This window comes from Amblyomma maculatum, chromosome 4 (genome assembly GCF_055883805.1).
Source record: "Amblyomma maculatum isolate TAMU_Amacu chromosome 4, ASM5588380v1, whole genome shotgun sequence".
Classification (NCBI taxonomy): domain Eukaryota; kingdom Metazoa; phylum Arthropoda; class Arachnida; order Ixodida; family Ixodidae; genus Amblyomma; species Amblyomma maculatum.
In genome coordinates this window covers 39411008-39437949 of record NC_139347.1, presented here as the reverse complement: position 1 = coordinate 39437949, position 26942 = coordinate 39411008, and the positions used below count along the sequence as shown (strand labels likewise).

The 26942-nt window shown below is 42.7% G+C and overlaps 1 protein-coding gene and 1 pseudogene across 6 annotated transcripts in view; one reads left to right on the top strand and one right to left on the bottom strand.

Moving 5' to 3' along the window:
• Nucleotides 1–851: 851 nt before the first annotated feature.
• Nucleotides 852–19872, bottom strand: LOC146190779 (nuclear pore complex protein Nup50-like; annotated as a pseudogene). The gene is made up of 8 exons (XR_014706580.1): nucleotides 19477–19872; nucleotides 19192–19345; nucleotides 17999–18193; nucleotides 17505–17733; nucleotides 14687–14881; nucleotides 7939–8017; nucleotides 5163–5278; nucleotides 852–1268 (listed from the first exon to the last, which is right to left on the bottom strand). The product of XR_014706580.1 is annotated as a nuclear pore complex protein Nup50-like (transcript).
• A 679-nt stretch (nucleotides 19873–20551) lies between these two features.
• LOC146190778 (PHD finger protein 21A-like) overlaps nucleotides 20552–26942 on the top strand; it is a 31002-nt gene continuing 24611 nt past the window's right edge. For 3 of the 5 annotated variants that reach the window (XR_014706579.1, XM_084601161.1, XM_084601160.1), the window contains exons 1-5: nucleotides 20554–20933; nucleotides 21358–21390; nucleotides 21616–21681; nucleotides 23279–23377; nucleotides 25722–25988. Coding sequence is in view for 4 of the 5 variants with exons in the window: in XM_084601161.1 (XP_084457287.1) it covers nucleotides 20880–20933; nucleotides 21358–21390; nucleotides 21616–21681; nucleotides 23279–23377; nucleotides 25722–25988 (519 nt within the window). In the remaining variant the exon portion in view is untranslated. Of the gene's footprint in view, nucleotides 20934–21357; nucleotides 21391–21615; nucleotides 21682–21778; nucleotides 22054–23278; nucleotides 23378–25721; nucleotides 25989–26942 lie in introns of those variants that run through there. The other 2 variants (XM_084601162.1, XM_084601163.1) reach the window with 2 other exon arrangements.

Here is a 26942-nt window from a genome sequence, read left to right as displayed (position 1 = left end):
ACATTTCACTCAGTTGCACCATAATGTGATCAATGTGTTAGGTACAGAAATTTTAATTTCGGGTCCTACATTCATACCTGCCAACCTAGTAACATGAACATTCGGGAGACTGCCGGGGGTGGGGGGCACATCTTTTAATTCAGCAATTTGGAAATTATTGAGGCTGACATCTGAAAGAAGTGAGAGTGGCGGCCTAGTAGCTTATTTTGAACTGATTTCTGTGTTGTTGCATCGTCAGAAAATCTTCCAAGTATACTTGCGAGTACTTTTTTTTTTACAACGAAATTCTTTGTGGCTTTTGATAATGCCATCAATCATTCCAACTATGGGAAACGCAGAATAGTTCGGCGTTCATCACTCAACGACCTCAGAAAGCCAACTGAAGCCTAGCGCATTGCTGGCGCCACAGTTTTCCAGCCACTGTACTAGCACGCCTGAGATCATATAACGACTGGATTGCTAGATGCATGAGCCAGCCAGAGACGAGCCAATACGGAAAATCCAGCTCCCGTCAGTCGCTCACATTCATGGTGGTGCTGGCGGCCGCTACCTAGATTCAAGGTGCATGCTGGTGACTAACTGCTCCTGCGCTGTTTTCCGGCATGGTTATATTATAGGATGTTATGGGATTACAACTATAGCGTGCAAAAAAATATCAGAAAAACAAATGTTGGGCTGTGGCAGCCACTTTTCAGGAGATCTGAGGTAGCGTCCTTAAATCGGGAGATGTAATCAAATTCGGGAGACTCCTGGACAAATCAGGAGAGTTGGCAGGTATGCACATTGTGTTCAGACCTGTCACAACTGTGCTGTTGTAAAAATAAATAAATAACGGACACATTGAGCACACCTATCAAATTTCACAGGCCTTCTTTATTAGCCAGTGAACGGTGCACTTGCTATTTGCATGGCAGTCAACAGTGCACTTGCCATCTGCACATACTTTCGATGGTGAGGTAACGGACCAGGCAGATAGCCACCTGGCATGAATTTTTGTCCATATCCGGTGAAACAGTATGTCTAAAAAAAAATGTTCTACTCGGTCTGCTGCACTCAGCTTGCCGCCTGGCCTTTGTAACGATCCAGGGCACTCTTGAGTTCATCCGCATCTTCTGCGGTACGCACCCGAAGCAGCATTGTGGTTGGGCTTGAAGCGTCCCCTTCAGAATTAACAGGCGGGTTTGGTATGCACACCAGAGCCACATTGTTCTTGCCCAGACGAGATACTGGTAGTGTGGGAGCCAGCATTATGTTCAATAGGATGTTACCTGTAAGCAAACAGAGACAAGGTGCCACAGGTCACATGAAGTGTGGGGGGGAGGGGGGGGGGGGGGGGGGTGTATTTTGTTGTAATTTCTGGTGGTGTTGCTGAAGCCTCAAAACACGGAAGTCATCACTACGAATAGTTACAAGAAATGAAGCTGAAGATTACCAAGGGAGGAGGAGAAAGGGAGGGCGGAAGGCCGGGATGTTAACCAGAAATAATTCCGGTTGGCTACCCTGCACTGGGAAAGGGGAATGGGGGGATTAAAAGGGGAGGGTAGAAGAGATGAGGTGAGGCACACTTTTAAAACCACAAGTATATGGTATATGCTTGGGCCATGTGTAGCACTACAGTGGATTTCAAGTTCAAAAGTGGAAGCAAGCTCGACCATTTTGGAGCAGCTCAGGAAACAGTAATAAGGCCATTTCGTCACAGCTTTCAAGCAATAAAACGGGAGTTTTGGAGCATGTTTTTACGGTGAAACGCCTTTAATAATGCACTCTTCTATTCCTGTCATGCCAAAATATCCCATTTAATGTCTTTCCATTAGACATTCGATGCTTTAATGACTGCATCTCTGACACAAGACAAGAAGCCAAAACATGTAATGCATACAGAAGTGACCTGAGCAACAATTTGAAACGGACAAGTAGAAAGCAAAATGCTTGCTTATAAATTTCATAACTGAGTGTTAAATTTGAATAAAAGCTTTCAACTATTCTAACTTGACCAACTCAAATGTGGTCTACCACTTTAGTGCGCTCAAGCACCACCACTAGCTTGGAGTAATGAGCAGCACATTTCCACACTCTTATGCGTATCCTTTCTGATCCTATGCCTGTGCTGATAAACTCCTGGGCACTGGTCATTAGTGCCTTAAGGGAGAACAAACAGCGCTCAAGGGTAGCCTTTTCCTCCTTCAGACTCTTCACTTCACAGGCTTCTGCCAGAGGCGCCTCAATGTTGTTGGTTAAGTGAAGCTTAGGCTTCCACTTCAATATGTTAGCGATTTACCCCGCATGGCTATACAGCACTATTAAGAACATTTCAAGTGATTGGCACAGCAGTGGCAGTACCCCCATAATGCTTCAAGTAATGCATAATGCTCTACTCTTGTCTTGCGTAGGCTTAACACACTTCTTATTAACAAAGAGGCTCGATGGTGAAGCACAAGCTTGTTTTCACAGCACAACCATTAGAAGAACCAATGTAGTTCTTTGCTGCTGGACAAGTTTCCTAACGACACGAGATAGTCTGTGGTGACTGCTTTCACTTGCTGCTCTCACTTCTCTCACCACCAGTAATTCAAAAGGCTGATAGAAGAGTCTACAACAAGTGCACAAAATATTTTTTCACTGTTAATTCCCTCCAATCACAAGTGGCTTGTTTTAAATTTTATTTGCAAACAAACATTGATTATGCTCTATGCTTCTCTAGTTCATGAAAATGTTATATGTATTAGGCCCAGTGTGAGATGAATTATAATTCTACCACCGATATGCTGCCATCGTTATGATTCTGGCAGGCCCTGTTACGTGTGCACATTATTTATAGCATGTCACTCACTGCCCTCCTGTGCTTCTCATGTTCACTTTAACCAAATTTACTGGATCATATTCCCCCCCCCCCCCCCCCCCCCCTCCTCCTGCAGGCAATATTATTAATAACCCAGTATGCGCCAAAACTCCTTGATCTGATAAATTTGATGACAGAATGTCGATGCACCTGATCTGGTGCAGTTTTGAAGCAGGGTGGAGCAAGTTAATTTGGACTAGTTATTTAGCTGAGCTGCCTAATCTTTGTCACATGCATGTGAGCCAGTCAACTGTCAAGGCGCAGACGCACCTGGCATATTTACTCGCCGCGGCTACAGCGCTCTAGACCATGGCTGCACTGCCGAGATGAGAACGAAATGGTGTGGTGATGATGATAATGATGACGCGGACCACTCATCCACTCAATTTGTTGTTCGCAATTTACCCATCAAGTTCTATATGTTCATGTCGCCTCTCTATAAACGGCGTGAGATACCTCTAATATTTCTTTTTACCTGAGTAATATCAGGAGTCGCAGGTTGTGTGCGTGTGTGGTCTCACGAGTTACCTTGGGGAGTGGCAGTGAAAGTGTTACGGGTATGATGCAGCAGTGTTAACGGCTCCCATGCGCAACTCCTCGCATAGCACCCGATATATGACAGATATATAATCTATATCTTTGTGTAGACGACACTTAACCCCAGCCTTTAAAGGCATGACACAATAGTGTTAATGGCTCCCACCTGTGGATCCTTTCGCGGATCCTCGTTTGTATACATGCACTTTAATGCTCGTTTATCACTGATCCCTTGATCTGTGCCTCAGTGATCTTAAACACACCATTCAGCACACAGTCCTAAGCTAGCACATTCAATCAAAATATGACCTGACACAAATATAAAGCTCCCCCTTAACCAAGACACACAAACGTCGACACATGGTCAAGCATAACACACTCCTCACTCGAGTCCATCAAATTCAGTTAAGCTTTTAAAATTCTGCACACAACTGTGTACGTTACGAACTAGCACTTTTTTTTCTTTCCTTAATTTGGCTACTGATTTCTTCATTTTTGACAAATTTACCATCCTTCACCTAAGAAAAGTAGGCTGCTCTTCCATGACAACCAGTGAGTGAAATGAATATTTCACAAACAGTGAGCCCGCCCGCATCAAGCACATCTTTAAAATTCAGAATGATTTTATGGTGCCTGTCAAGTTAACTTCATAAATACTAATGTTATCACAGTTTGTAACCCTACTGAAAGGCCTAAGAAGCTTTGTATGTGCCCGCAAAAAAATTAAACATTACAATTTTTTATTCAAAACTAACAAATTGATTCCGGAGATAAGGGGGACAATTTAAAGAAAAAGCATTTCTTGACTGAAATGGTAAATGATAATTGAAATGATAGCAGTAGATGTCTGTCGCTACCGGTCGTTTAATGCTTCCCAGCCCTGCATCTGCTTGCCCTTCTTTGCTTTCCCCTACTCCACTCAATTCTTTGTGTCTTGTCTCCCTAGACAACCTGTACCATTTTCTTTCCACATCGACAGCCACCTTCTTTGTACTTGAATGCTGCGCGCTTGACCCCAAGATCATTACAACACACCAAGATCTCCTGTACTCAGGGAAATCTTTTTCCAGCAATAGTGCAGAACCTATGGAACAAGACATTCCCCGCTTGCAGTTACTAATTTAATATCGACACCACATATATTGCAATAGCAGTATATTGTTAATACTTGTTATTTAAGGCATAAATCTAGTAACATAACTACAGACTTTTAATATCAATATTTAATAAAAGAGGTATTTTCTTGATCACAATGAATTTACTAGGCACTTGCGGTTATGCAAGAAGCTTCCATGGATGGCATCGACTGCTTTAATGATGGAATGAATGTATTGTGGATGGAGTAATGTGCCGGGTGGCCGGGATGACTGGATCAAGCACCTGAAATATCTGGTGGAATGCCAGAGTTAAGAATGCTCTGTCTCTGCAGCCTTCCGTTCAACGGCAAGAAAAACTGTCCTAGAGCATAGCAGCTCACAACACAAGCCTTGTGGGGAAAGCATTTAACAGTCTTGAAGAGTTTGGAGAAAACAGTCAATTACCGTATACGGTACCACTGCTCTGTATAAAATGCGAGGTACGTTCTGAAGCATTCCAAGGGTGACGCATCTCCCATCAAATATCATGTTCTTTATTCTCAATTCGCATAATTGAACCGAACAAGTAACTCCACTGCATTAGGGCTCTGTACAAGTTTGAGCCTGCAAGGGTATAGCAGTACTGCACACGGTGGTGACTGTGATTCAATATGAAACAACAGCAGATTCTGTGCCACTTGTGTACTCACCAAGTCTGGTATCAGCCCTGATCAGCAGCTGGTGTTTATCCTTTTGAGGCTTGATGTAAAGGATACCAACTCCTCAATCAGCGTAGCTATCATCCTTCTTTTGGAACAGCTTACACCTGAAGAGGAATTCCACAACAATTTAGAGAAAACAAACAAAAAAAAAAAAAAAAAAGGAAAGGTTCACTTTGGCTCATCTATATATTTTAACTAGGGGCGTGCGAATTTCGAATAAAACTCGAAATGGTTGTCAATCAAGGGCGATTTTTTAAAGCCAAACCAGTGTAGCAAAACTCAGATACCTGCAAAGGTGTTTTGCTACACTAGTGTAGCTGGTGTAGGTTAAAAAAATGGCCCTTCAATTCGTATTGATAATCGAAAAATTGGCATTCGGAATTTTCGAATTCACCATAGCTTCCCTGCACCCGTTGTGCAGGTGTTCATCAGATAAGATTACTGTGATGCAAATGGTTATCAGTACTTTTTCAGGCCCATTCAATAAATCGAGCTTTCAGTTAATGTGGACATTTTTTTCTGGTTGCTTGAAGGCCAAATTAATGAGAGTTCACTATATTCAGCACCAATATGATAGCTCCACCCGGTTTCACACAGGTCTACAAAAAACACCGGCATACAGAATCATGTACACAATGTATACTGGAATTTTCAGTAGGGCATATGCTTCTGTACAACTGTAGTTTTATTTTCAGGTACCACGTGAATTTGAAATAAGCAAGACAAGCAATGTTTGTTAATTTAAATTTTCTGTTCCTTTTCACTGATCAGATATATGGTGCTCGAAAGCATTTTCCGCTCATATTCGCATTCGAAAATTTCAATATTCGCAAACCCGTAGTATTAACACCTCAAAGCAACATTGGCTATGAAAAACACTGCAGTGAAAAGCTCTGGAAGTTCAAATAATCTGGGATTCATTAATGTGCACTGACATTGTACAGCATGCAGGTACCTTGCGTTTTGTTTCCATAAAAAAAGCAGTTGCCACGGCTGGGATCAAACACATGTCCTTGTGATTAGCAGACGAGTGCCCTAACCACTAAGCCAATATGGCGGAGCAAAAAACGTTCGGAGTTAACTTTCCATTCTTCCCGCGTATTTAGCAGGTTCACTCGCCATAAATGACGCATGTTGTGTAGCCTCATTCCCCCACAGCAACTTCAAGAGACTAGAAAAATGTCGGTTTATTGACAAAAATTACTTCACTCCTAAAATTAATGTGGCATCCCTAGACTGTAGTGCTTTTTACGACTTTGTATATTCTTTCACTGTCTGATACGTACACAGAATCTATTTGTACTCTCTTTTCCAACCATGTGACAAACATGCAATGTCATTCGAAATGCTTTTTAAAACTTTGGTGTGTTTTCAGTGTTCGATGAGTAGACAGAATCTATTTATACTCTTTTCCAACCATATACGCACACGCTGCAAGCAGACAACAAAAGCAGAATACGCTTAATGCAGAAAGTGTAGCAAAACTTGCAATTCTCGTGATTCATTCCCATGTTTCGTTACCCGACTCTTCATAACGATTGACTGCTACTTAAAGGAGAAAATATTGTAAACTTTAATTTGGCCTCAAGGGACTGGAGGAAATGTTCAAACTATCCAATGGGCCTAAAAATATTGTTGCGAAGAAGATCAATATGTTGAAACCATTTGCATTAGGATTATTTTATCTGATGAACACCAGCATGATGGTTCTTTGCAGCTGAGATGAAACCCAAATGAGAACGATGGTTTTTCCCAGTTTCGTCAAGTGGTATGCGTTGCGCACACTGTGAGGAATGTTGAAGCAGTTCCCCAAAATCTTAAAATCCTCCGCTACCCTTTTCGCAGCATGATGCAGTAACAGTCGTGCCTCTTTACAAAACGGTTCCATAGTGTTTCGAGGATGCCTCACCGCAAAAGCCACATGTTGATGTGTTGCGGAGAACACGCAGTGCGCTGAAATTGTGCAGTTTCACAGTACTGGGAGTAGCAAGTGGACGCCCTCAAGGGATATATGCGTAGGCGCTAGAAGAGCCCATCATCAAGAATTAATTGGAGTGAGCCTGCCCATGTCCAAATTAACCATCGTCTGAAACCATGGACTTACATGGGTGTCAGCTGGAATCGCACTGCTAGTTTGAGTTAACCCAATGCAAGCAATGCCAACAAGGAAGCTGAAGTAGCCCAAGCAGAACCTTTAAACTGCTCACACTTTGTAGACGTGCTATCAGCCTGTTTGCCCAAAATATGGGCCTGATAAAGTATATGAGATCCGCCGTGCAGATGCAATCTGCTTGTATGGCTTTGCTAGTAGCCACGAGGTAACGTGATCCTACATAAATAAATGCTTCTGCATGTGTCATCTTTAACGAAACACATTAGGCATTATCCTTTACCTGGTCAGCGAATATATTTAAGCTAGCATACTGCCACTTTGCGCATAGCTTTCTTGCATTCCCACAGAAAATGCCTAATCAAGCTTTCACTGCACAGTGCTTCCATACAACAGCAATGAAAATTTTTCTTTACTGCCGGTAACATGAGTGAAATGATGCCACTTCCTGCGCTATTACCGACTCAATATTAACGAATCATAAAATAATTTTTTTCTGTTTATCACTGGCAAAAGCAACCCTTGTGTAGTATTATCATTGCATTATGTTCTGGTACATACTGGCCTAAAAAGTGCTGTACACCCTGGCGGGAAAGAAAGCAGTGAAATTCAAAGGCATTCTGAAAATAAAGGCTATTAAAAACTGCAACACACCTTTTGGTGTAGACCGCATCATTTTCTTCAACTGGGGTAATCTCCTCCTTTGGTGGTACATACTCCTCCTCATCCGAGCCTGAATAAATGAAAAACAACACAAAATAAGCTCACAATGAAACATAACCTCTAGAACATTAACTAAAACTCAAATAGAAGTTTTAAAACAGAGTGAGTGAAAAGAAATCTTTAAAACAATTCCCACTGTGTGAATACAAGCTTCGACAGGGAAAACACTTCTAGGAAGGGCTCCATTTCGATGAACAGCTTTAAATAGCCATTAACTAACGAAACATACTCGAAAATGCACACTGCAACAGAAACGTTATTGTCAGGTTAATGAGGAAGAAAAAAGAGGAAGGTTCACATGCCAAAGCAACGCTGTGCAAAGTTTCATATTATGCAAAAAGTTGCATATATTATGCAAAAGCATCCTCAGGATCAGCTGTCGAGCGCCTTAACTGCTGAACCACCACGGCTGGGCAGGCTGCTAGACTGTGTTGCTTACGCAACTGTAGGTCGGTCACTTTCCTCAGCACTAAGCTCAACATTACGAACCCACATTTTAGCAAAGTTTCAAATACCCTTCTCAAAATAATTCGATTTTTAATGCATCATTCTAATCCCTGCCTCATTTCATCTCCCACATAAGCTAGACGCATCAAAGGCAGGAAACGCGTTGCTGACTTCTATACCAAAGTGCTTTGATGGCTGCAACACTGAGAAAAATACAGTATTTTAAAAACTTTTCGTTTTTCTTCTTAACTCTGCTTCAAAATGTTCCTTGTGAAAAACGATGGTCCTCCCAAAATTCCTAGACCAGTTTTACTAGAAAGTGACAAATTTCCCCTCACCAGCCCAGAGCTTTTTAATATTACCAGTAGCGAAACCTCCCATAAGGCCCACGAATTACAGAATGGTGGCTTTGATTCGTCAAAATTCGGGTGTTTACGAATAGTGGCGGCGCCTGCGGCCATTAAAGGAAACTGTGTCTAAATTGCAAACTTTCAGATTGTTGATAAATGCACTATCACCAGGACAATAAAAATATGTTCAAGAGTTGCAGTAGCAAAAATTCTTAAGATATAACAGCTCTACGGGAAATTAAGCTGCAAAATAAGAAAGAAAAAGAACGATTTCCAGAAATCAATGATGGCAACAGCAGAAGGCTTTTATTGGCTGCTTCTAGATGGCATGACAATTCATAGACACCCGAAAAATGCGTACTAAATCCGGTCACTTTTTGAAGTGGAGTTTCCCAAATGGTATGATCCAAAAGCTCTGTCACCAGCCTCCCTTTCCTGAGCGGCTAGCGTTATCCGTTCTGTTCTTGTTGTGAACGAGCAGTACAACTGCTAGTTCAACAAAGCTACGCCAGCAAGACGCATGTTCAGGTTCCTGAACATTCAAGCGTACCCTTTGTGTCCTTGTGCACAGTTGCAGAACAGAGATCTGATGCCGCAAACACAAATTTTCCCGGCACTCGTGAGACACCCTGAGATACTGCACTTCCTTCTGGCTTTTTAAAAACAAAGCCACTGTCATTCGTGCTGTCAGAACCTGCAGCAGCACTTTCAGAGTTTGCTTTGGCTGCAAAACAAGACAGGGTGTCACCTCAGTTAATTCCATGAAGCTTCCAAGCCGGTAAGCACAGGTGGCAATTCTGGCACCGAGTCTACGGTAGCAGCTACAGCGAGAATTTTAACCATCATGGTTTGCCTGCTTGGGTGCCGGTGCTGTTGCTGAAGGCTGACCTTGGGGACTGCATACTATTTCGAATCTCCCCCTTAAGAAATCGACCGATGGCTTTCGATGCACTGCCAAATGCAAATTTCCATGTGATGAAATGCACAGTTAAATTAGGAAGATATTATGACAATTGCAGTCTTGGTTTCTGTATAGTTCACTTTTTTTTTGCCAGGAGACGATTAAAAAGAAATAATTGCTGAGAGAGGAGTGATCTCAAATTTCAACAAAAAAGGCGCCAAGCTCGCGCCAAGACGTACTACGAATTCGGCAATCTGCACAAGTTGTACCTATGGGTGAGTGATTCATTCCGCCATCGGAAAACCACAAGTCCGCCTCGTGCAGCAGAAGCCCATATGTGGCCCTTTGGCACAACTTTTTGGTCCATGGCCCCTTTCCCAAGCCTTTCACCCCAGAAGAGTGAAGCACCAAGCCAGGGGAAATCTTGCACCCATTGAAAAACTGGTGGGTACCTGGTGGCACCAGGGATCGAACCTGGTACCTATTTATTATTATTATTACACCACAGACGTTTTTTGATGACCGCAGTAGCATGTAGTCCGAAGGCTCTGTGGGCTGACATTTTAGCTCAGATGATAAATTAGGCAAATATCGGCCCGAAACTATAACCAGGGGCCCAATGAAAGTGTACATTCAACTTTAGCTCGCTCTTGAGCAACTTTGTGTCCTCACTTTGCATACCTGCTGCTTTATTTCTATTTGCAAGGGTGCCAGAAACCTACACTTGGGTTTCAGCAACAAGCAAAGTTCAGGCACATGAGGTGGCTACTGCAGAACTTTTTTTGCCATACAGGAGGAAAACAGCTGATGCATGCTCACTGGGAGGTGCTGCCACCTCCTAGGGCTTACAAGAAGCCCTTACAATTTATTGGGCTGCCTTCTTGCCAAGATAAACAGAAGTGATTCTGTGCTGCAGGGTGTGTTGCCCTGTCTGTGGCAAGCATTTTATTTTTGCAGCTGAAACCTGATTTCTATCTTCATGGGCCCTTCAGTGAACAGATAAACAGAACTGATTCCTAGCTGCTACTTGTGGCTGTCTGCTGCAAGGCCCTTGCATGGTTTCTGTTGCCACCCCTCCCCATGATCGCAATGAAGGGGCACAAAACTTGATTTTTATCTTTATGGCTACTCCTGGTGCAGGGGCCACAGAAACAGATTTCCATCTTTATTGGGGCTGCTGTTAGCTTGTTTATCATCAACCCTCACAAGGTATTCCTGCTCTCCTTGTGGCTTCCTGAGGTTCCTGAGTTTGTAGTGTGGAGCAACCTTGACTCCAAAATAGGGTTCCTAATATTTTTCTACAACTTTTCCTTGACTTTACTCATATTGAACTTTAAAAATCCGAAATAAAGTAATTTGACCATCTGGGAACGTTTTTTTTTTTTTTTTTTTTTCAAAAAATTCGGCCCTCAAAGGATTAATGAGTCTGAAGCTCACTCAGCAGCGTCAAGTTGGACTTATTACTTAGCTCTCAGGAAACAGCTCCTAGGGTAGATTTTCAATTTTGATGGCGAACTAGATTCAGGGGTGGAAGCAGGCTTGAGCATTTTGGAGCATTCGAATTATGTTGTGGAGCACGTTTCTAGGGTCAATCACTTCTAATAAGTGCGAGCCTTGTTCCTGGCACACCAAAAATACCCAATTTGGTTCCATTTGATTCAACGCACAATGCTTGCTGACTATGCACACACCTCTGACAACACAGAGCAGACTGCCAAGGAAATGTAAATACAGATGCTTAAAAAGCACAACTGACCTGAGAAACAATTTGGAACAGATTAACACTAATGAAGTGCTTGCTTTTGGTATACTTTTGAATATTTTGACTTGATATGAATAAGGATCCTCCCACTTTGATGCGCTCAAGCCCCGCCATTAGATTGGAGTTCACATCACTGAGTAGCACATTTCTGCCCTAGACGTAGTGCACATCTTTTTTGATCCTAAACCTATGCTGATATAAATTCCTGAGCCTTCAGACACAATAAATGGCAATGATGGCAAGCATTTTCCAGTTTTAATTTCTTTACTGTATGGGCTTCTGCCAGTGGCACCTCATGTTTCCGCTTGAGCACACTGAGGCTTCTGTAATTTCAACACACTGGTGACAGGCTCTGTATGGCTTTCGAACTGTGACTCTAGAGAAAATTTCTCGCAATTAGCACCCTCATAGCATCACCCCCATAACACTTCCAGTATAGGTTTTATAGGCTTGACATGCTTGTTATTAACAAAGAGGCTTAAAGGTGAAATGTGTATTGGCTTTCACAGCAGCACCATTAGAACAACTCATGTAGTGCTCTGTAGCTGGATAAGTTTTCTAACAGCTCATGGTAGTTTACTTCGCTCGCGGCACTTGCTTCTGTAACTACCAGTCAAAAGGCTGGTAAGTGTTTTGTCATTTGTGCAGGGCATTTTTTCACAATTCACACCAATAGCTTGAGGCTTGTTTTAAATTTACTTGCAAAGAAACATTAATTACGCTCAATGCTTTTCTAGCATATGATAACTTTATATGCATTAGGCCCAGCACGAGAAGCATTATAACTCTGCCATCGCTTCGCCTATAGTGTAGCACAGCATGTCACTGCCCTGCTGTGCTACTAATGGCCACTTAATCGAATTGCATTGAATCACAATTTGTGTACGCCACACATTGGTCCACTGTACAGCAAAACCAGCATTCTGCTAAATTTGATGTCAGAACATCGAATCAGCCAGTTTGGAGCAGTTCTGGAGCAATATTGTGTTTTGGAGCAGGATAGAACAGGAAAAGCAGTTTGGAGCAGAATGAAACAAATGGAGCAGCACTTCTACCCCTGTAGATTACACTTTGCCGCCCTCTACAAAATGTGCCACTAAATATTCCAGTCACAAGCCACAAAAAGTTCTGAAACTCAAAAACTGAAAACCAAGCTATGAGCAGAGGAAAACTGAGGTGAAAACGAATGTTGTTATCTATCTGAAGGCAAACCTTCAAAATGGACTTCCCCACATAACATATCTGTTCCTTGGTAATTTGGCTTCACTGAATTTTGTTAGTGCAGTTAGGAAAATGGATACGCGATACTCCCAATAACCACTGTGGGAGCTCAATGGCAACTACAGCTTCCAAACAGCACTAAAAAAGAAATTTGCATTTGGGGGCACATATAAGCAAGACAACGTTGCATTTTTTTTATATCCTGAAATATTTTTATTGGGGTGTTTTATTTTGACATCCAAGCCTTTTCTTGCTTTCTTGAGGTTTTTTTTGTTTCCAGCAAGTCTCTGAGTGAGCTTTTTCCCATGTCATTTATAAAAGTAAGCAAAAAGTTGTACGTATTTTAAAGACCATTTAAATACCTACATGTTGGTATATTTTACAGAAGATTCATGCAAATATTTTATTTAATAAAATTTTGTTTGTAGACTCTTCACAGTCACCTACTTTACTCCATTGTCTTGAAAGGCTTACAGGGATAGAACATTGGATGAAATATTCTGACATTTTTTATTACTGTTTCTTAACTTCATATGCTTGCATTTTTAATATTTTTAAGTATTTTTTCACCAAAGTTTGAAACCGGAAGGTTTCTTTTCCGTCAGGTGTAGAGGTTAAATAAGTAAATATTATCCACATGTATGGAAGATGATTTAAAGCTACATTTTGATATATAATCAACTAGGACAGCACCTTGGGCAAGTTGGTTTGTCTTGCCTAGTTGCTACATGCTGTTTTGTCACAAATGATATATAATGTCAGGCTTAGTTGCATATATTAAAAAATATTTTCCAAGCTCAAATCACTTGCTTTCATAATGTTCCCGAAAGAGGTACTAATAGGTGCAGCCACGACTACTCCACCCAGCAGATAGTCATTACTTTATCATGGTGACCATTTGGACTAGTTGGTGTGAATCTAATATATTGAATTGCTGCTCCAATATCTTTTGTCGCAGGCACGACTTATTCATCCAGAACAGGCAAGGCTTCATCGCCATCGGAAACAGCATCACAAGGCTAATATGCCCACTTCTTAAAGCCGCTTTTTTGCTTTTGGCTGGCAAGCAAGCGCTTGAAGCAGCTTCCGGCTTGGTAGTATGCAAAGGTAAAGAGCCACAGTTTGCACCGGCTGCAAAGCAAACAAGCAGAAAGGGTGACAGTCTTGCACAGAGCCTCTCCATAGGCCATCTCGACGAGTGGGCTCTACATGGGCAGTCACAGCCCATTCTATGGAGACTAATCCTGTCACCAGGACACTACAAAACCGAATAATGTCTCATTAAAATTGGCTCGATTTCTCCAATGCCTTCAGCAAAGCAGGCCAGGAGAAAACTACTGATAGACTCTGGTCAACTAGGCCAATCCACAACACTGTTGTCGCTTGCCGCCAATACAGTGATATTGAGAGAGAAATGAATAAGAATACACCATTACAAGGCTTTACAGTCATTTTGACAGTGAGTTCTGCAGCACGGGCCTAGCACCACAGAGCTTCTTACATCGCTCCACGTGAGAAAAAGATGACTGTTAAAGCGCTCCTAGGACAACTGCCACATGCGGGAAACAGCATGTCATTTGGTATACAAAATGTTCCCCTGAAGGGAGTTTGACAAAATGTTTTCCTAAATGGCAGCTGGATAAACTTTTGCATGAGATTTTCAAGGGAATTCTCTGATATGAACAATAATTTCATATACATCTGGTTTTGATATGTCCAGAGTCAGCAATAAGTTTATCTTCCACTCCAGGTTGACAGTGCAGGCCAGACAGATGATTCCAAAGCTGCAAAGCCATCTGTTGTGAAGGTGTAATTAGAAGTGCTTGACATGCGACTGTTGTGCGTCTCAATGGCTGCACAGCACTCGCACTACATGCAGCTTAACAAGCATTTGGTAGCCTCAGGGGCTAATGCCTGGAAATGTCATTTGAGTGCATAAATGTGGTAATGGATACATAACTGAGGGTACTAACAGTGCATGACAACTGATGTACTCACCATTTGAGTCCTTCTGTGTGGATGCAGGAGCCATCGCTGCCAATGTGAATGAAGGCTTGGCGCAGAACGAAAAGGCAGGTGTACCTGAGCTTGTTGTAGAAAGGCCAAACGAGAATGTCTTGGTCTCACTCGTACCACGCGAGCCAGCGTCACCCTTGGAAGAATCTGAAGACGGAGTGGCCGAGCTTGTATCAGCTGAAAAACAAGCATGCACACAAGTTGTGAGGCATGTTTCAAATAGCTCTAGATAAATAAACTAGTAAGCATAATACCAACAACTACTGAATTCTACCCATTCCGCCATACCAATAAGAACAGGAGAAACGAAGAAATGACTGTAGTGAGCGGCCTAACAGTATTTTTAAAACCACAGCAATAAAGGTTCTGTTCTGCAGAAAATCCAACGTCGGCATTGTCCACAAAAAATTTGTTGTGGTTTAACTCTGGTTAACCCCTGTTGAATTCCGATAGCAACGCGGAAACTTCTTTTGCCTGCTGCATTATTCCCCTATCATGCCCTATCAGTGTAAGGTGCTACATTATTGGGGACACTTAGGCTCATCCTTAAAGAATATGACTCGTGAGAGTAAGCTACCAGCCCACATATAAATGAGAAGGGTTCAATGCTGCTGAACCGAATGTGGAGCGAAAGCATTAGCTGCCAGTGACGGAGCGCTTCTTCTTGCGGCTGTTCAAGGTCAAACGTGGTCTCCACCGGGACCACACTACGGGCCGAAACCTGGTGCAGTATTGCTATTGCAATAAAAACCATGAGCCTCTGGCAGGTGGCAGTTTGCACTGTATGACATCGCCAAGTTGGCAGGAGATGTCAACTCGTGTACTCATTTGAGATAAGGGTGAGATGGGAATCAAACCCTCCAGGACACTGGGGTGACGAGTCATACATACCACTCAAGGCCACAAAAGAGGTTTGTACGTCTTGGCTAAAGCACAGCTTTATATCTTTGCTGAGTAGTGTTGCACATAATGTGGTAGCTTACGGATGCAAACGAGTAAGTGCGGGATAACAAAGGCATAAACAGAGGGATTACTGGCCAAGTGAGTAGCAAAACTGCAAGGAACCATTTACACCATTGTGTCATACCCTTAAGAACTTTCCCCAATTTTTTTTCTATGCTGAGAAACTACTCTGGTGCTTTTTGATGCCATTCTAAAATTTTTTCCTGCATGCATCCATCTTTACTACCACATAACAATGAATCAACACCAACTAGTCTACTACAATGCTATTCTTACTTTCACTGCATTGTATTTTATGTCACAGTTACCAATAATACGTACTACAACAACAGCTCTGCAGTGCTTGAGCTTTCTAGCAACACCTTTGGAGATGTAGTACCACTGGCCTCTACATGATAAAATACTGCCTTCATATTTAATAAAAAGGCCACCACGCTGTGGCACCACGCCGAGTTGTGGCATATTAACATTTTTTCACTGACTTTGTCATGTTTTTATAGAGAGGTGCACTGGCAAAATATTGGACGAGTGGGGGGCATAGTCTCGCTCATAGGTATAGGGCTTGACCTTATAAAGCGACATTGGCTGCGAGGGACATTGTAAAGAAAAGCTCTGGAGATTTCAGCCAACTGAGGTTCTTTAACATGAAACTGACAATGCACATCAAATGGGCACCATGCATTTTGATGGCCTTCATCGAAAGTCCGGGATCAAACCTACAACCTCTGGATCAGCAGTCAAATACCCTAACAAATGAGCCACTGGAATTATGGGTGAACAATGTCACTTGCTTTGAATGCACGAGCTTCAGGTACACATATGAAGAAAATTTCCGAGAGAAATTTTCTTCGGTGAGTGGCTGTGTGGAAATATGTCAGCAATTGTGTGGTAGGCGGACAGTTATGGCTGCCTGCGGACTGTGGCACTTTCTCAGTTCCCTGAGAAATAAAATGGCAGTAAACACATGCGCAAAATGGGTTGACCATGGTTAAAACTCTTGGGAAAACCAACTTGAAAGCATTTTGGTGAAAATGCCTAATGCAAGCGATTGCCTCATAAGGAATACTAAAGAAAAACAGTGAAGGAAGCAAGAGAGGCCATGGGAAAAGCGAAGTTTTAACCTTACGAGAGCAGGGAAATTTTTTTTTTTTCCAAAAAGTATTCTTACAGTTAAAAAACAAAAAATAATAGTCAAGTCCCAAACTTGTTTCCAATTTTCAGTCCCGTACAATACAAGTAGGTTAATGCAAATATTTTATGACATTCGAACTACTACAGCTCCTGATTTACAGAAAACAAACGTGAGACCATTTGGACCCCCAGCAATGGTCTCTTTGTTTCAATCTATAAACAGATGTGGCACCATATCACACACTAGTTCTCGGACATGAGGCTGTTCTCTTAACACCCTCACCATCCACAAGAAGCGTGAACGACAATGGGAGTTTATGCTTAGCTGTGCATGACAGCTTTACCCAGGCTCAGTGGATGGCATATTGAGCAACATTTTGCTTTCATATCTGTGCTGTTCAAGGCAGTTCAACAAATATTCGAGGGGCATTGCTAACATCTTGATCTTACTGTCTCTCCATTGAAGCTCTTTTCACAGCAGAAAATGACACATCGACATCATCAGGACACTAGAGAGCAGGACCCAGTACCCCAGCAGTGTCCCCTTAATGACTCTCTAAAACCTTAGAAGGCTGCCTCAAAGATTATGTACTCAGAGATGAAGGCCAGCAAATTGCAAACCTTAATTTGTGAAGCTCTGAGTGCACTCAAAAACTACAAACTACCGATTGCGACACTTAACACATAGCCTATATGTGGTGAATACCTTTTGTTGGCTGGAAAGGCGAGAAGTTGCCAGTGGTACCTGGGACTGAAGGCTTGAAGTTCATTGCAAGAGGTGCACTCACACTTGCTGTGGATTCAGATTTGGAATCGTAGTGACTTCGAATGTCTTCCAGATGCCGTTTGTAGTCTTGGAAAACGGGTGTGAAGTCACAGCATGAATTGGAGTCGAAGTGCTTCTCACACCAGTTGATGAAACACTTGTTTAAACTCTGAAGAAGAAAAACGCCATTAAGAATTCTGCATCAGACGAAGCATACATCACACTAGCAATAAAGCTTCTAGACGAACTACAAATTTTAAGCACAAGCAGCACATCTAAAATTTAATAAAGCAATCACAACAATGAGCTGAGCATTGAAATGGCAAACATCTATTTTTTCCAGCCGATGAAAATGGGCATCACATAAGCTTTAGGATTTGCAAAGCAGTGGCTATGTAATTCTGATATAATCCAAACAAAAAGCGCTTGCGCACCGAGAGTTTGCTCAAAAAGACAGATCCAGTTTTCTGTGCCTCCTTGCTGAGAGGTGTTGTCGTTGCCGAACCATTGACCAGGGTGGTGGAACTGGTTGGCGATATGGCTTGTGCAGTGCTAAAAGCCATGGAACTAGTTGACTTCGCAGCTTGTGTAGCGCCAAAAGCGAAGCCTGTGAAGGGGCTGGATGATGCCTGCACAGAATACAGGTTTCTTGCAGGCATACTATACACTACCCGCATGTGCATTGACAATAAATACTGCGTGCCGAAATGTACAGCATAAGGCTCTCAAATGAAAAGTTTCCCTGCCGACTGAGTTTTCAGGCAGATGACAAGTGACAGCCATGAAAAACATGGCTGGCAATAGGTTCATAGCAAATTACAGTGCAGTAACATGAAAAAGTCCTTGTTACTGAATGTACACAGCAGTTCACATCATGCCAATCACTATATTCACAGTGACAGAGACATGCCGGTAGCCGTATACACAACGATACAAAGCACGTTTTAGTGATCCACCTCTTCTTACGCCCCACATAGGGAAAATATCAGTACATACGCTACCAAATGTTGCGGGTGTGCTTGCGTTTAACATCAATGTAGCTTTATATCTTTTACTAGAAAACTTACAAAAAAAAAATGTTCAAATCCAAAGGTGTGCTCTATATTACTTTGGCTGTACCTGTATGCACGTGATAAAGTGTATACTTTTAAATCAAAGCAAGCTATTGAAAGGTTAAGTTTAAGCACTATTATTTTGTACAATTCCATAATTGACAAATTCTTGACGACTGCTTGCTCATGCAACCATGAGGTATCATGAATAATTCATGTCTGCCGGACTAAGTGATGGAAATACAAAGCAAGAAGTGAATTAACTGAAAGAAAAAACTGAACTGCCAACATATAGATAACACTGCAGTACACTTGAATCATAACAAAAAGTGAGAAATAAGTGTACTTAGCAGAAGATGGTGCTGGACATCATTCAGTGTGAATGACCAGAAAAAATATCACTGGCATGTAGACTAATTTTATTTCAATGTTCTTCTCTGCCATCTTCACGCCAGTAATTCAACGCAAACACCAGCTTAAAAAGCAATAAGAAAGCCATTTTCCCCATCAGTTTCTGCCATTTTTGAGAGCGTTGACAAAACACATTAAGCATCCCAGGAGGTACGAGTCCTTACAGCATTCGGAATTGTCCGCCTGGCCGTCTTAATCACTCTGCGCCCCAGCTCCTCCTTGTCCGCTGTCTTAAACTGGCCGCGCTCCTCGGGCTCTTCTACGTCCTCCCAGTTGTCCCGGTTCAGCTCCTTGTCTGCCAGTCGTTTAGCCATGTTCCTGTAGGGCAGCAATATACAACTGTGACGCACCAGTTTACCGCTACCTAAAGCGAAACGGCGAATGCTCCAACATCCCTTATGTGTATAGGAACAGAAAAAAACCGAATCCTATATTTTGCTCGCACTTACACATAGGCCGCCAGACCGGACGGAAATATCACGTTCGCGCCTTCAGCACCACGACCACGCGCGCCAAGCACAGCTTCTACGCGGTAGTTCTCAGAATCATGCAGCCCCCGCTATACTGCATACATGTGTCCGCCGGAAGCTGCACATTTCTGTACATAGGCTTGTCAGTCTGATTTGGATGCCGATGTATCTTACGCCTAGCAGTGTCGTAAACAATAAAAATAGATGTCTACGTGAAGCATCGTTAAGCGCCATGCCAATGATCTACGGTATTAGCAATCAGCGAAATTAAAAACACCTGCCTGATCTAGAATAAGAAAGCTTAACACAGGTGTGCAACTCATTTGCGAGGCAGTTACAAGACAACGCGACTCGTGTCACGAGTTTTTCATTCAAACTAATTGTCAACGCACTCTACTCCGTGACATCCAAGTCGATGCCACTGCGACACCAATACAAGCCGAAGAGACCTGACAGAAATCATGCAAATCACAAGATTTGTTGTTCGAGCGCAATGTGCTCATACAAATCAATACACGGCGAGGACCATGAGCACATGCACGGGAAGTCTTTTTAACGAATTGAGCGGGCGCTCAATCTCACAGCTAAACGCAACGCAGCGGCACTCAACGGAAGCCTCTCCGTCTGAAGGACAAACAAAAGCTGCATGCAAGACACGCGAACACAAAAAGTGGTGCTGCAATGCGCAAATATTATAACGAAAACCGACAAACCACCTGTCTTCCAAGTCCTCCTCGGCGCACTACTTGCCGAGTGACCAGCAGCGCTGCCTCGCAGCCTCTGCCTCCTGCGCGTTCGGATGCGCGGTAGCGCCTACCTTCTTCGCGCTTTGCGCAGCCGGAGAAGTGTCACCGCAATAAAAGTGAAGAGAGCGAAAAAAAGTGCGCTTTGAGTCTACATGATACGCTTGCAGCATCGAGCAGGTTTATCATTTCGATACAAAAACTTAACGACGGTGGTATTAAGCTGAAATAAAGAAGTTTGCCCGTGATGCATGAAATAATTTCACATCCGGGCACAGATTTCGGTCACAGCCTGATCACTACGCCTACACTTAAGAAATAGTTCCTCCGCACTCGTCGAATATTTTTAATTCCATACATGAAGACAGCAAAAAAGTTAAAAAAGAATGCGTACCAGTATACCCCTGGTCCTATAACAGCAAATTTTTGGGCATAAGTAGGGAAAATTGAGTTTGTACCAGTCAGCTGCAGTTTCAGCTCGTTTATTCGTGCAGCGTCTCTACCCTAGGTAGGACGACGAAAGCTCAGCAGTACTTTCCGACTTGATGTAATTTGTGTAATCTGTTATACAAGACTTGTTATTCTGCCGTGGTGTCGAGTGATACACAAGCCAAGCTGGATGCCTTTCAACTGAACGCGATGGAGCTGCAAAGCCTTCAGAGTCAACTTAAAAGTGCTATCCAAAACCATCAGGTATACGGTCGGACGATATGTCTCTACTTTATCCCAAGTTGATAAATCTCGTCTTGAAAAAAACAGGCAGTGTCGACCTGTGCATGTTTACAGAAGAGCTTGATCGTGGCCCTAGGCTGCCTGGTAATTAGTTGTATGGCAATAACCTTGACTGAGAACGTTAGTCAATCTGCGTAAGTGAATTCTACCGTGCTATCGGTCGGTTCAACTTTGTTGTCGTAGTTTTTTCTCCAACAGCCGTACTGCTGTGGACTTTCGCGGCAGCCATGTATCGGGACGTGTACACAAACGTCAAGTTTTAGAATCGGCAATGCGCTGTCGACGTCGAAGCTTTTTGCATGATATATTCGGCGCCTTGAATTTGTTGCGTTGGGAGCGTAGGGTTTCTTGTTGCTCATACAACATTTCTGCCTTCCATTTTCAGATCGTGCTGTCAAAAATGCGCATTGATCCTCAGGTAGGCGCTTTTGCTTTATATTTTTGTTTACATTCTTTGATTCAAATCGGGTTGCTTTGAGTTGCTGTGACTTCGAAAAATGGTTCTCGGGAGGTGCGAAAGCACCCAGTACGCGACGCAAACTCGCACCGGGATCCCCGAAGTATGCCCTCGTTTTTTTTTTGTGTGTTTTTTAATGAAACCGCAAAGTTGCTCGGGGGCGCTCAGTGTGTCTTTTATTTGCAGAATTCGGCCCTTCAGAGACAGCTCCATGATTTGCAGGCCGAAATCATGACGCTTAGCGACAAGCAAGTAAGTAATCATGTCCAGATTTATCGGCTGTTGTGACCTTGGCGAGCTCTGCTAGCCTGCGCGGCGCTTGTCAGCTCGGTGGTTGAGGTCGGACCGTGAACTTCGATGTTTCAGTTGCGCCCGGCGCGTCGCGCGACCAGCGGCGCTCTGTCGCGTTATTGAATTGCCGAAAGGCGTTCAGCTGTTAATGAACACACGGAAGCAACGGCAAATTTGTAGGCGTGGGAAGTCGCTAGTGCCAACAGTGCGACTGCCTTTCGAAATTGCTTGCGTGTGCTTGTAAACATTGCCGTCGATATTGCGGGCTGCCTCTCTTTTCATTCGGTATTATCTGCATAGCTGCACTTGGCGCTTAGCCAAGAAGAATGCCTGGTTTGTATTTACTTTGACTCTCTCATGAATTGTGACGAGCAGCGGTAATATACTGCAGATGAAGGCAGTCGATCGTTTTGCTCGTGGCCATTATCGCTTGGTTTCCAGCTGCGAGTGCGATCGCCATTCTCGCTGAAAGGTTGTGCTTTTTTATGGAGTGTAATTAAGCACCTTAACTGTTCAAAAAGTTGTTTCACCGATTTTTCTGCATTTTGGTGGCTTTATTTTGTAGCAGTTGTCTGTTTAGAGCACGCGTCAGTAAACAATAAACTTCGGTGTCCTTGTTCGAAACTGTTACAATAAAGTTCAGTATTTTCAGGTAATCGTCTGCGTTTAATTGCTTCTGTGGTGACTTTGTTGAAGCTTTAAGTAGTAGTGTATTATTGACTTTATTTGAAAACACTTTGCTTGACAAGAAAATGCACAGTAATTTACTTTTGTGTTGCTTGAACACAAAGTGTGTGTAACTTGAGGTGATGCTGAAATGTAGTAGAATACTGATATATTGGAATTGAAACTTGTACACTGTAAGACTTTCATCATATTAAAAATGATAGTTCTTACAGACGAAGTAATTTACAACGCTCTTTTCTTAACAAGTCTCTGTTTGTGTGTATTGGTAATTTTGATGGCGGTGAAATTTAAGGTGCCCATGTACTCTCCGGTGTCAATGCACATTAGTCGCTTTGGGACGTTGAACCTCATAAAACTAAACTTGTATATATTTGGCATTTAGGTTTTTTAATGTTGCATGTGACGGGCATTGTATTCTGTGGAGTGTTTAATTAATCGTTGTCTTGAAATTGGGAGAGTCAAATTATGCAGTAAACTGCATAACTAACACAGTATGTTTAACCGCCTGGGAATAGACCTTTTTGATGCCATGGTTGCTTAAGAAACTAGTTCAGCAGCTAAGCGGTACTTTTGCAGGAGGCTTTATTAATCTTTGTGCATGCATTTGGGCCAGTTATGGCTTAATAGCACATTAGTCAGGTGTTTATGTAGCAGCTTCAGCTAAGGGGGAATCAGACATCCATTTTAGCTGAACTATCACCAGAATACTGACAGTGATAGTCATCTTTATGCACGTGAAGAGTACTTACTGCATGCATTGGGAGGTGCCACAAGATGTTTGATTATTGTAATAGCAAATGGACTCTGAGTGTTGCAGTGTGTGCAAGGCTAAAGCAGAGATAAAGGGTCATTTCTGTCTTTGCTTTAACAGAAACAAGTGGTGCAGCAACTGAGGTCAGAACTGGAGAGGAAGCAAAGTTCAACGGTGCTGAAGCTATCTCACAATGCTCAGATTCTGCCAAGAGGGATGGTGAGTTGAGCTGCATTATTTTGCCATTGTTCCCTTGCGGCTTTGCTGTGAGCGTCTTATTTCTTTCGGCATTTTTCTTAGCAATTATTTAAATCATTTATACGTTTGACAGCAACAATTAGCTTTGCATGTCATGCAAATGGGACATTCTCATATGCTAATATGAATTCCTGTTGTGATGCCAATTGGATAGCCGTTGAATATCTCAACTTCCATATTTCTTTGTCATAAGCAATGTGTGTTGCTTAAAAAGCTGCTGCTCCTGCAGGATATTAATTTGTTGATTTGTGATGATCAGCCTTTTGGTTCTTTTCTGTGTGTTTCTTGATGCAGCTTTTCAAGGATCTCCTGTGATTAGATTTTCTACAGGGTCTTGAATATTTGGGGGCTGGGATTTAAAAAATTCCTATGCAAAATATACTGCTCCATTCGAGCTGAAATAACGTTCACAAAGTAGCAAAATATAGTCTACGTTATCTGATAAGAGATTCAGCATCGGTACTTGCCTAGATTTCCCGAAATCGAGAAAAAACTGCTCTCGGTGGCGTGCACAATTCACGCAGAAGAAAGTCGAAAAGCTATTTTGACATGATACGTCATCTGTCGAGCATTGAGAAAAGCTTCATCCCGGCCATTGGCGCGCTTGCCTTGCTGCCCGACAGATGACGCACCATGTCAGAATAGCTTTTCGACTCTCTTCTGCGAAAATTATGCACGCCGCATAGAGCAGTTTTTTCTCGCTTTCGGAAAATCTAGGCACGTACCGATGTTGAATCACTTATCAGTTAACGTAGACGATATTTTGCTACTTTGTGAACGTTATTTCAGCTCGAATGGGGTAGTAGATTTTGCATAGAATTTTTTAAAATCACAGCCCCCAAATATTCAAGACCCTGTATGTTGCAGTTCACTGTTAACTTTCTTACTGAGCGTGAATGACGGTTTTGAAGTTAAGCAGACACTTTGCTACACTTGTCTTTGCCACATTTACTCTCGATTTCGCAGTTACCAGTTTTTTTTTTTTTAGGTTTCTGCAGCTGATACTGAAGCAGCACAGCATCATCGTCAGCAACTTAGATGAAATTTACTGGTCCTGTTTTAAAAGAACTCATAGTCTGTTTATTAGTTCAAACTTGAACTTCTATCAAATTCCGTCCCTGTTCCAAATTCAAAAGCGCATGAAGGTGGCAAGCCATATTCATAGGCACCAGGTGGTAGTGCCAGCTATGGGCACAATTAGTTGCATGCATGCAGTCGAAGGTATGCTTTGGTTTGCATAGGCTGGCACCGATGCCACCACTGAGGTATGAGCACATTATCAACATCTAATCTCCTGGTGGGCCCAGTGTTGCTGCTTCATAGAGGGAAAGTGCATCAAACTTCTGACCTCACTCGGCATCGGCTGCAGAAAGCTGTTGGTGTAAAAGCTTTTCTAATGCACCCAAGGAAAAGCATTACATTCACTTGTCCTCATTGAAACACTGCAAGCTTCCTTTCCTGAACAGCCCACCATATTGGCTGAGAGGTTGTGGTTTTAGCTGCTGAGCATAGGTTCACATGTCTGATCCTAGCTATGGTGCTCACGTTTTGGTGAAGATGAAATGAGGGAATTCCTGTGCAAGTTTGTGGTGCCTATTAAACTCTCTCGGCGGTTGAAATAAACCTGGGTCCATGGAAAGTGCTTTCATTGGACATGCTCTATTCACTAAAACCCAGAGTGCAAGGCAGCTTAATCTAGTTTCCTTCATCACTTGGTTTGTAAACAGTGCAGCGTGCATGCTCTGAAGACAGCAACACAGGACACGTTCATACATACCAAAATTTTATGTTCAATAAGGAGTCTGAGGCATGAAGAATTACTATACAATCATACAGTGCAATAGTCCTCATAGCTAAGATTTAGCTTATACATAGGCTATTCATGTAATGAGGTCCACATCATACCTTCCATGTGGTAGTGTAGTCTACTCCAGCCTTTAGAATGGCACTGCATGTTTCATGTGCAAAAGTTATTTCCCCTGCCTTTCTAGCAGTATTGTTGTCACACTTGATAGTTCCTTTTTCATCCACTTTTCCTTCCTTTTTTTGTCCCTTCCCTTTTTTCTTATAGTGTAGAATAGCAGTTGGAGACTATAAAGTGTTTGGCTGAGGCTGACCTCCCCACTTTTCCTGCAGCTAAATGCCTCCTTTGGGATGTGCAAATACATTAATAGCACTTCTCCATGCACTGATTATTTGCAGCAATGCTAAAACGTTGTCAACCTAAAAATAGTTTCATTTATGATCTCTGACATGCTTTGTTGGGTTGGAGTGTTGAGAAGTGTGCATGGCTGCTTCTTTTCAGTTGGGTGGTGCAGGGGTTCCTGTGAAACTGCAGGCGGCCCTGAAGGGAGGACCCGGAGGTGTGCTGCTTCCACAGGTGGTGGTGGTCCCTAGCTGCAGCGGGCCACAACATGGGCCACCACATGGGCCCCCATATGGGCAACCTGCACTGCAGGCCCCTTCCATACGTGTACCCCAATACCCACCCTGTAACCAGCGCTTGGCATCGCAGCAGCCTCTGCTGCAGCCACAGAATCAGCAGCAGCCGCAGCAGCAGCCACAGAATCAGGTATGGTGTCTACCCTCGGAGCACTTCTTGACAGAAGTGCCAGTGCGAGTTTGTGGCATCTGGCAGGTTGTCTTGGCAACCTACACTGCAGACTATGTGCCATACCTATGTGCCACTTCGGTTTGTCTTCCTTCATTTTTGTTCGTTTGCTGGGTCTTCCCAGTGGTGTAGCTCAGTGTGAGTAACATCCAGTGACGAAAGCTCTAAAGGAAAGGAAATTATATGAAATGATGCAAGTAAAGAGGAAATTAGGTATAGGCAAAATTCAGATATAAGCACTGAGGGGCAAGGTGGGCAGTGCCATTTCTAACATGGACAAGATAATCAAGGTAGCCGAGCAGTTGTGTACAGACCTTTACAGTAGCCAAAGTAGTCAGGACGAAATTGGCTGTAGTGAAAAACAATCAGAAGTTCTGCCAGTAGTGAAGGGCGAGTTTAAGAAAGCCTTAGAAGCTATGAAAAGGGGGAAAGCAGCTGGGGAGGATCAGGTAATTACTACAGATGTTGAAGGACGGAGGGGATATCGTGCTAGAAAAACTGGCCACTCTGTATACGCAATGTGATGACATTGAAAGTGCTGAAATCATGGAAGAACGCTAACATTAACTTAATTCTTAAGAAAGGAGACGCTAAGGACTTGCAAAATTACTGACCAATCAGCTTACTATTCGTTATGTACAAGGTATTGACTAAGGTAGTCACTAATACGATCAGAACAACCTTAGACTGTGATCAACTAAAGGATCAAGCAGAATTTCGGAAAGGGTACTCTACCATCGATCACACTCACGATATCAACCAGGTGCAGTAAAACCTCGTTAATTCGGATCTCAGGGGAGTGAAAAAAAAATGTCCGAATTATCCAAATGTCGAATTATCAAAAAGCTACAAAAACTGCATGTGAATTTTTTTTTTATTGCATACTTTTACTTCGTGAAGAAGTCAGCAATGCTC